We start from the raw sequence: 10529 nt of genomic DNA, 5'->3' as shown, positions 1-10529 counted from the left end.
GCATGATGGATTTGCTGGATACATAAGTTGTTTTGTATCTACAAAAAAATGTCCCAAAAATTTAATTAAACAATCTTGAGACAACATTTGCCAAATTGTTTTTTATAAATTGGTATAAAAGCGATATCTGAAAGAATATTAACGCGTTTGGTAAGTTCGAAGCTTTGGACTTTATGACTAAAATCGGGGTGTTTTGCCACAGTGCAGTGGAAAATAAACGCAATCGTGTAATCTATTCAATATCTTCCTTGCGAAACCCTAATCCAATGAGTTTTTGCGTAGGTGCATCAAATTTTGATGAAACCTGGTCTCCCTAATATAATCTGAAAGCCAAGAAATTGGGATGAAACACGAAAGAAAACGGAACTAAAAACATACAAGTGTACGTTTTTGCATTCCAATTTTAAAAGATTTAGGCCGAGGGTCTACGAATTTGCACCATTCGTAACATTTGATCCTGCATCATGGCCAAAAACATTTCATATGTTTACGAATAGTATAAATAATAGTATAACTAAATATAATAACTACTCATTCCTTGTGATAGATGAGATGGAATCGCCAGTAAGCAGATTGAAAGATACTTTCCTTGTTTGAACTCAATTGCTACTAGAGAAGGCAAGTATCTCATACGGACATTGTACACTTTGAACCCATAAAGGCATCACCAATGCCAGAGAGCTGGAAGAAGAAACCAACAAAAGAGCTAATCACCGATGGCAAGAAGCCTCCAAGGCACACACGCTCTAGCTCCTACACACATACGAGTATACATATGTATGAATGTACATATGTACATGCGACTGTGTCAGTCCTTGTTTACCTACGTGTCGCCTACCGAACGCCCAGAGGCCAGAGCGGATGAATTGAGAAAAGAAGAAGTCGCTCCCTCACACACAATCCCACAATCCGACCCGACTACCGTGGCAAGCCAACATAGCGGTTGACCATGGAAACCCAACCCACATACAATGGAAGGGCCTCGCATGCATTCCAATTCCATTTCCAATTCTATTCCTAGTCCTATTGATCCGCTCTTTTGTCACTGACAGTCGTAGATATACGAGTATGTATGGGTTCTTGTATTGAGCGAGTTTCAAAGAAACAGGAAACATAATCCTACAATAACATTTTTACGCACTGAGCTCCTTTTAAGTAATCTTTACGTATGAATTTTGTTATCAATGGCACTCCATCTGAAGGGATTGTCCGTCGTCCGCATGTGGATGTGTTTTTTTAGGCAAAATTGAAATAACACAGACGAAGTACGAGTATTCAACAAATTCCCGATAATATCCCTAGATAAGGTCCAAAGGAAGGCGTAATTTACCAAGGATTTAGCGTTCTTTAAGGCATTGAAAATGAATGTGATTATCTACGGCATATACATATGTAAATTCCATAGATAAGTTTGAGGAAATACGCTTTGAAAGAAAATAGCTACAGCCAAAGAAATGATTCTGGGGAGCATATTCCAGGCATCTGAAAAAGATCGAAGATCAATCTGCAATATCCATTTCGCTGTTAGAATTAGAATAGAGCTTCCAAGTGCATACAGCAAAGTATAGATAGCCTTTTTTCGTTCTAAATGTGCGCGTATGCAAGTGTATGTAGATTCTTCTATGGGGTATGCTTTATGGGGTCTGAAATGCTTCCTTCTGGCTATTACAGCCGGAACGAAAACGATCAGGTAACTGATGAGGAGAATGCGACACATACATATTGTGCATATATTAAGCTAAAAAGGAGTTGCACAATCAATTTTTTCTTCATGAAGAAAGAATAAACTTAATGTTCCAACCCAGTGCCTTTTAAAGCCGTGGGGCTTTTAGGATCGCTTGAATATATTCCACAAATAAGTAAGAACGCGAATTCGTTAAACTTAAAAACTTGGTTTTATTCTTCGACAATTACGATAGCGACGAATTAAAGCCGTGTGTTCGTGGCGAAGGGTTATTGAACATATATATATATTTCGACTCTCCCGCTCTCAAGAGCAATGCAAATCACTCAGACCGCTCAACGCTATGCACTCGGGCTTTGCTCGGACCGCAGAGCATGATCTACGATTAGTGAGCGGGCGTGCACTAGATTTAAGAGCGACAGCTAGCGCAAAGAGCTTGTTGCCATCGGCTGCTCCGAACAGGAAACTTACTTACTTCGAAGAACGTAAATATCGATGTTAATAGAGAAATAAATATGAACATACCAATTTATAGATAGTACCTACTGCTCAATCATAGAGCAAACCGACAAAAAAAAAAAAAAGAACAAGGGAAGCAACAAATTGACACTTTGATAGGTATATATATGTATAGATACATGCAGCTATAGATCCGAAAGACAATACATTTTAAAATAAAAAGAACAACAGCCATCGAAGGCGGCATAGCTATACAGATAGTTACATACATACATACATATATATGGTTAAAAGAAAAGTCATGCAAAATACAAACAATAGGGCCAGAGAATCCCCACAAGGCGGTCGCATTGTTTTCCCCGCTTTTGAAAATATTTGTAAACACGTTTTTGGGAAATTGGCCGTGTTTGCCAGGGCTGTTCATTGTTGGGCCGTAGGAGGGTTCGAGGAAGGTTTGGCCAACATCACAGTGCCCAGTGAGACGTCATGGAGTTTCACGTGTTGTCACCAGCCACCAACCGCCAGGCTTATTAATAGCCCCGACAACGGAGCTGAATGCTCAGCCCCTGCAGTAGAAACTGTTGAAACGTGATCTGAGCTCGGATGGGACCCAGGCGGGGGTAATCCGCTGTCTCGACTCTGGGTAGGGCTCTGTGTCTATCGTCTGATCCCGAGACACACAAAGTGTGCCTTTTAACGAGCTCTAATTTGGTGCTGGACCATTTCGAATAGACACCGAGAGAGAGCGAGCAGCGAGCACAAAAAAAGGTTTCTATTCTTCACAACTTATTTCCAAAGAATAACAAGAAATAATGATCGGTTGTCTACTCGACCGAGTCCCAATCCAAATGCGAATCCAGGACTCAGCCACAGCCCAGAGCCATGTTTACACAATGCCAGTCAAACAACGTTCTATTTGTTCCATTTTGCGTGTCTCCTCTGCGACAGACAGATCCCTAACGTGATAATCTTTTAAATTGCTCACATTCTCCCTCTGACTCGACCTATTGCTCTCTCTCTACTTTATTATTTCGTATTTCGCTTTTGGGAAATTGGAAAATGAGATCTTGTCGCTTATGTTATTTGGTATTTTGACAAAACAAAGAGCAAATTTGAAGCATTTTATGTCTGATGTGTGTTTTGTGTGCTACCTCGAGTTTTTGGCCAGAAATGCGCGGCTTGGCAGGCCATGGCCTTTGTCCTCACACGTCTACATTTTTGTAATAGAAACGATTCTCCTTTACTCGCATCTTAAGAGAAAGACAGCGTTCAGCGTAATCTTTAGGCTGATTTCATGTTCATATGAGGTTAACAGAGGCTTTTGTTTAGTACAATAGGCATTTAGATGGGTGCTTGACAAGGATTTATTCCATATATCAATCCTGACATGAAACAATACAGAAGGCTTCCGACATTGAAGCTTTTACCCTCTGTACCAGTGATCCTTATTATCTGAGCTTTACCATGTACACATACATTACTCTTAGTAATAAAATATACTATTATATTATTACACAATTAAGGGAATATTAAAATTTGCAATAATATTTGTATAAATAAAAATAATCTCTTGATCATTTTGCGATCTATTTTCTGTACTTTTTTTATATAGCTACGAGTTCTAAAAACATATATCCTTTTAGATTATATTTTAATTAAAAAATTACTCACTAAATATAAAAATATCAAAAACATCTCGCAGAGGATATAGCTGAAGGCTCTCCAATGATCCGTTTGATATGGGTACATAGTAGAACTGTTAATAGCTTACCATTTTTAATATAACCATCGATAAGGAATCCAAACTATCAAGTTGGGTTCAACTACGGCAACTCTTCGACGTCCCCAAAGTCACTTCCCGAGTCACTTCCTATACATCGCCCGGCTCATTAGTAAATTGTTCGGCTAAGAGGCTTGCTGGGATAGATGCTGTTAGGTATACATACTCAACGCATCAAATGATGTTTTAGGACTCACTAGAAAACACTTTTTCAGTGGAACACAGGGAGAAGCATAGAAAGGAGTTTTGGCTCCGCCCTTCTATCCCTTAGTCGAATATAGGATCCAAGGGCCACCAAAGTCAGAGGAAAAACAGTGTTAACAATTTACACCAAAAAGTCTCCCATCAATCTTTTAACAATATCGGCTGTAGACGATTGTTGGGTTCCACTCCCAAAACGCCCCAGAAAAAATGCTCAGAATTGTCTTACTATCTTCGTATACTCGTAAACGCACAATGTACCAGAACGCCCCTGAAAAGTAAGGGGACCGAAGAGAAAAGATTGGAAATCCAAATTCAATAAAATGCAACGCCACAGGGGACACAAGCAAGTCGGGGAAGGTTAGGGAAAGGGGCTGTGGCAGGGCCAGCACAGAAAAGTAAAAAAGAAACAAGAAAATAAATTAAACAAAGGAGACCCTTGCACACGTGTTCACAAAGGAAATTGACCGCCAGAACGATCGATGGAAATTATGCCGAAAATGTACCACTGAAAGTCGGTTAAAAATTGTATCTCTCTTTTTTTAACGATGGGCCGCTGATTGGCCGCCATGGAGTGGCCTTAGAATGGTTACGATTTTTAAAAATAGGTGTTTAGGATATTTCACAAATTGTCGAGTCCCGATATGGAAATCCATTAGTCCCAATTGACTATAGATCGTAAATAATTATCTTCAGGGTTCCAGCACTTGAGACTCCACAAAGCGACTTTTAGGCGGCTCAGGATTCGAATTTCAACGAGGACCCACTGGCGTCCTGGCTCCGGCTTAGGGTCCTTGTCCGGAACGCTGTTATATTTGACGACACGAATTTCATCTGTTATTCCATAGCCTTGTATTTCTGTATGTGTGTGTGTGTTTAATTGTCAAGTGCAGTATCTGACACGACTCCTGAAATTTAATGCCTCGACATGCAAGACGATCTCGTGTTCGAAAATGCATTTCGCCCGACACTCCACTATCGTTGATGTGCCTCCCTTAAAGATCTGCTCCTTGCGAGTCGTTTCAAGTGCCGCATAGGGAGAGGAGGCGCAAGTGTTTACCATGCCACAATAATCTCTACTAATCAGCCATGAAAACTAGCCGAATGGAATATGTTGTCTGTCCCTGTAAAACGATATTTCTGCCTCGGTCCATGAGGATTGAACTGAGCTCAACCGAAACCAAACTAACCAAACAAATGTGTGCTAGTGCATTTTCTTCCATTTATTGGGGGGATGGGGTTGAGTGGTTCGTACTCCTCCTGCTCCATCAACTAAATGATAAATAACGATGCCTAAACTGTTGACTGAGACAAACCGAATTTTCGTCAACACTCTGCGATCTCCTTTGATTACCCTGTAACCTTGTATCTCTAGTAATTGAAGTGGTTCGCCATTTAAAATTAACAACAACTTAAATTGTCTTCCTAGGCGACATTTTCTTCGATCGGGTTTATAGGTACAGGTAACACTTTGGTTTTGGCTTGGAACAGGTAAGAATCTGCAAGACGTCTAAAGTCGTTAGGAGGACAATGAACGACAGGACGCCGGCGCCAGGAATATTATCCACTGTCTGGCTCTCTTTTTGTCATTTTCCCTGACATTCTTAGAACTAGCAGAACCTTTCCCGAATCTATATACATTTATCTTTGACTCATAGAGCGCGATTTTTCACACTTGACAGAAAGGAGAACAGCTAAGACAAAACAAAAGCTGATGTCAGCCATTTTTGGAATTAGCAAGTGACTGTACAGTCAAGCGCTAAAAACATTTCCTTAAAAAATCCATCCTGTGAATTTAAGCACACGCTTTTAGAATAAACAAATTAAAAAACTAAAGCATGTCAATCGGAATCATCCAAGTAGCGTATTCAAACAACAAAAATTAAGACTCGTTCCTATGCACATGTGGTTTTTTCTAACGAAGAACTTATGGGTGATTCATCTACTGAGTGCAGTCGAAATAAGAATTTTTATAATTTAACATCCAGATATCTTTTATACAATAATATACAAAAGTGCGTATAACGTTCGGGGGGAACGTTGCGAGCCGCGGCAAAATCCGTTTCTTTCCGTGCGTTACACACATCCACTTCGACCCCAAAATAATTATTTACATTTAAAATATCTTCTTCTATTTCGCAATCCTATTCTTAATAATTTTTCATCTCTAATTTAAAGAATAAAATTGTTTGAAAATTTTGATAGAACAAAAAACTTTGCATCTAATTTAAAATTAAATTTTAAACTTTAGATCTGATCGTTTTATTATGTTTTTGAAACATTTACATTTTTGGTTTCATTTCTTTTTGTGTAATTTGAAACCAAACTCTTAGCATTTGATATATCCCTTTTCTATCATATGTATGTATATCTAAGCCAAAATATAACCTTTTCTGATGTCAGGAAAAAAAAACGATGATGGACAATGGCATCTATAATCCCCTCTTTCCGGAAGGTCACAATTACGATGGATTGGAGTGGAATTCGACGTCCACAGTCACGACCATTGTGCATACCCTTCCTCCCCAGGATTGTATATTGTTGCATTTTTTGAAAAGGGCCCATCGCATTGCACACGTGCAAGGGTCAAACGCACACAGCATCGGCAGGTAAAAAGCAAAAGAAAGGAACACAATAAGAAACCCCAAACACATCAAAAACGAAAGATAAAAGAGGATTAAACGAGACGAACCCTAAACTGACCCAAAACTAATGCACCTCACGGAGTCCACGCAAACGGTCGTCGTCGGGTTGGGATCTTCCCGACCATCAACATCCATGAAAAAGCAATCATCATCATGGAGATGGTCTGATGATGTTTGCAGATAACGCAGTAGCAACACTGAGCTCCTTGGCAAATAAGAGACCTAATTTCTATAGAATGGATCGAGAGACCTAGAAATCTAACCAGTTGAACATGTCGAGACATGCTTGGTTTTTGGCAGACCCAAGACCTCTTGCACGTGTAAAAACACTAAGGCCTTGCTTTAACCTCCTTTTTGTTCGATTCTTTTTTTCTTAGCACTGAATATAATAAAACGTTTTCTTAATGCTGGAATTTGATCAATTTGGTCTGGATTAACCAAATGAATCTACATATGTACAATGTACATTTTCAGTACTTGCGTTTCTTTCTAAAATGAGGGAATTAAACAAGAATCATTTAGTTTAGTCGCAATAAGACAACGCATTAATTAGATTTTTTGTACATAGGATATACTCGTACATATGCACATCCATATGTACATATGTATGTATATGAAATCGTGAACCTCAGACAAGCAAATGTGGACTTCTTGTGCCATATTTTAATTTAAATACAACCCTCTTTTGAAATGGCTTAAAAATCTACATAACATAATCATTATTAGCAAGTACAAATATGTATGTGTGTAAATATGTTCTTACACACATAGTAAAGCGGAAATGCGATTGTTATTATTGTTATTAATTAACTGTGAAAATATATGTAATTATATATTAGCAATTACTATTAATATATCTCTTATCCATAGCCATCGGTCTTTTTAAAACAATATAATGTTTACCTGGTAGGAAAGCCAGCGACAGCCATATAAGTGCTTACTCCAGATTAGCCACCACTCCACTGCACACTAGCCGATATTGATATGATGGTATGTTATTATGATATTATTTTCAATCCAAAGCAAAAAAAATGTAACTTGCTTGTCAAGTCTATATATGTAGGAACCCGTATAGAAAGAAGCTCGGCTCTCCGCTAGTGGAAGAAAAATCTCCATTAAATGCACTCTTACTTGATGATCATCGGGTTATCCACATAAGGATTTGACCGTTACAGGAAACTAACAATTTTTAGCCGTTACAAAAATGAGAAAGTAACCTTCAGAGGGGGGAAGAAAAGGGCCAACTACAATTAGGAAGACGACTCATAGGGAGTGCCGACGAAATTCCAGTAAACCAAAACCGAACTCACAGTGCGATCCCAAGATACAAGATATGGCTCTACGTGCTTCTGGCGCGTCGTAAATTTTTCACGCATCAACAGAGCAGGTCCCTGAACCGGGAAAGAACAACAATGACAAACAAATACGATCGGAAGGAGCTGAAAAGGACCTGCTAAGATTTCCCAAAATGCGGCATTAATGCATATTGACTTACCTTGAGAGCGACCATCCACAGCAATGCCAAGTACCCGAAAAAAACGTTACTTTTCCAAAACGGACAGACGGACAGAAAGGGAGATTTCTGGGCTGCCTCAATGAAATAAAGGACAAGTCCCTTGTTTGCACGGGTATTTCCAGCAGAGAGATTGTATCTCGACTACGAAAACTATTGTTTGTCTATATCCTCCTCCGTCGTTGGGACAGTGTGTCGAATTTTAAAATCTCTCCCGGCTCACACATGTGGGGTTGGAATTTTTCCGACAAGTTGAGACTTGTCCGCTCTTGGAATTTTCGCTTGGGATTTGATATTTCTTTTTACTCTGATCCTCAGCAGGTAGTGATCAGATGAGCGAGAGAGAGAGCCTGTAAAAGAGAGAGAGAGAGAGATGAATAGACGATCCCATATTGATGGAAAAAACAACTCGAAATTGTGATACCCAGCAAATATATACATATGTATATAATATTTAAGGTTAGAAAATACAAGAGATACATTCAGAGATTTTATATAAGATATGTACAAATAAAACATAAATCATATATGTACATACATACATATAACGAACTTCTTTATTGTAAGTATTTTCCTCCCACACTCCCACACTAAACAGGGCTTCGAAATCCCATCCTTTGGTGTCCGATCTAGACATTTTTACATACCCTGACCAGACAATTTGGCGACAATTTATTTACAGGTTTAAATGCGAATCTCTTTAAATCTACAGACATTCATAAAACATTCTGATAAAACAGCAAAGATTAGAGTCCAACCAAAAGTTAAAATAATCGCAGGTCACGTCACCCCCGTATAGGCTTACGAGTATGATGCTGAAGTTGCACAACAGCCGAATATACCCTCCCAACCCAAGGGTCATCTTCTCTGGTGAGAGAGCGAGCGATTCTCTCTTGCTTGAGCAACCACCTGCCTGCAGGCAGTCATCCCATTGGCTGCCTGCACCACGGGATCGTGAAAGAGACAGAGAGCCGCGAGAGACGACCCAAACAGCCACGACCCCCGACTGAGAGGAGGCCGAGAGCGGAGCGTATAAAAGGAACAGCCCGAGAGCTGGGTTGGCATAACAGTCCCGACCTCCCAGCATAGTGCAACCAACTCAAGAACATTCTTACTTTCACAAATATTCAACACAATGTCGTTCATCACACGGGAATACAAGTTTGAGAGCAGCATGGTGCAGCAGAAATCAGATCAGCATACGATGGCCATGCGGAGTCTGAAAAAACTCGTCAAACCACTACTGCGGCTAGTGAGGAAAAAGCAACTACTGCGGAAGACTCTGGCCGAGATCCAGAACCAGAACGACATCAACGCCTCGCTGGAGGACATGCGCAAAGATCCCGCCGTCAGCTGCGACAACATGGCCAACGAGCAACTGGAGCAGCGCCTCTACAACGATCTGAAGCAGTGTCCCCAGCAACGTGGCAATGATCGTGCAGCAGGGCCAACAGCAGCACGTCGTCCCCGTCCAGCCCGAACAGACCTTCATCCCGGTCCACTTTGCACGCACCAGCAGCGGTACCTTCTTCTGGACCACTGCCGAAGGTGCACGACAGCACCAGGAGCAACAGTTGCGCCAGCAGTTCGATCGCTGGGTTCAGGCCTAGGAATCCCACTGGAATCCACATGAGTCCCCTTCCAATTGGGCGGCAGCTTTAAATGCAAGTGTCCCATTCCCTTCCATTGTACGGATGGGAAATGGCCCAGCTTTGCACGATCGTAATCTCAGGGTGATATTAGGTATAGATTGGATTCTTTGGTTCCGTTCCACCCCAAGGAAATGCAACTCTAATTGATATTCAATTATCACAATCAATCGTAACTATATAAATAATTGTGATTTCTTGTGTCTTATTAGAATTAGGTTTTAGTCTTAGAAAAATCATTGTCTTCCATGTTTGTTTGTTAGGGTCATAGTATAAGTACTCCTAGGCTAAAAATCATTGTCTTCCATGTAAAACCTAAGATACTTTAGATGATATAAGAACAAAATACAACATCCATAGAAAAACAATTTATAAGTTTTCTTACTTATTTCAAATGGGAAAAAAATTCTTGCCTCCTTAGGTGGTCTGTAACACGTTGTATGGCTTGGCTGGATGGGCAATAAGAGATTTCCTTTCCCGACTCGACTCATTCATTGAAATAAATTGATTTCAGAATCGCATTCTGCTGGTAGCCGAATTTCAGAGAATCAATCTCAAATTGAATACATTTACAGATTGCAATCATCGATCTTAATGC

The 10529-nt window shown here is 40.1% G+C and overlaps 1 protein-coding gene across 1 annotated transcript; it reads left to right on the top strand.

Annotated features, from left to right (window-relative positions):
* The first annotated feature begins 9357 nt into the window (after nt 1-9357).
* Nucleotides 9358-10299, top strand: LOC111066767 (enhancer of split malpha protein). Its single transcript, XM_022355609.2, is given in 2 exon segments — nt 9358-9696; nt 9698-10299. Coding segments are annotated over 2 exon segments (474 nt in total). The 5' UTR covers nt 9358-9417; the 3' UTR covers nt 9893-10299.
* The last annotated feature ends 230 nt before the right edge of the window (nt 10300-10529 follow it).

The sequence above is a fragment of the Drosophila obscura genome, unplaced genomic scaffold (genome assembly GCF_018151105.1).
Source record: "Drosophila obscura isolate BZ-5 IFL unplaced genomic scaffold, ASM1815110v1 contig_189, whole genome shotgun sequence".
Taxonomy (NCBI): Eukaryota; Metazoa; Arthropoda; class Insecta; order Diptera; family Drosophilidae; genus Drosophila; species Drosophila obscura.
This window is presented reverse-complemented; position numbering and strand designations above follow the sequence as displayed.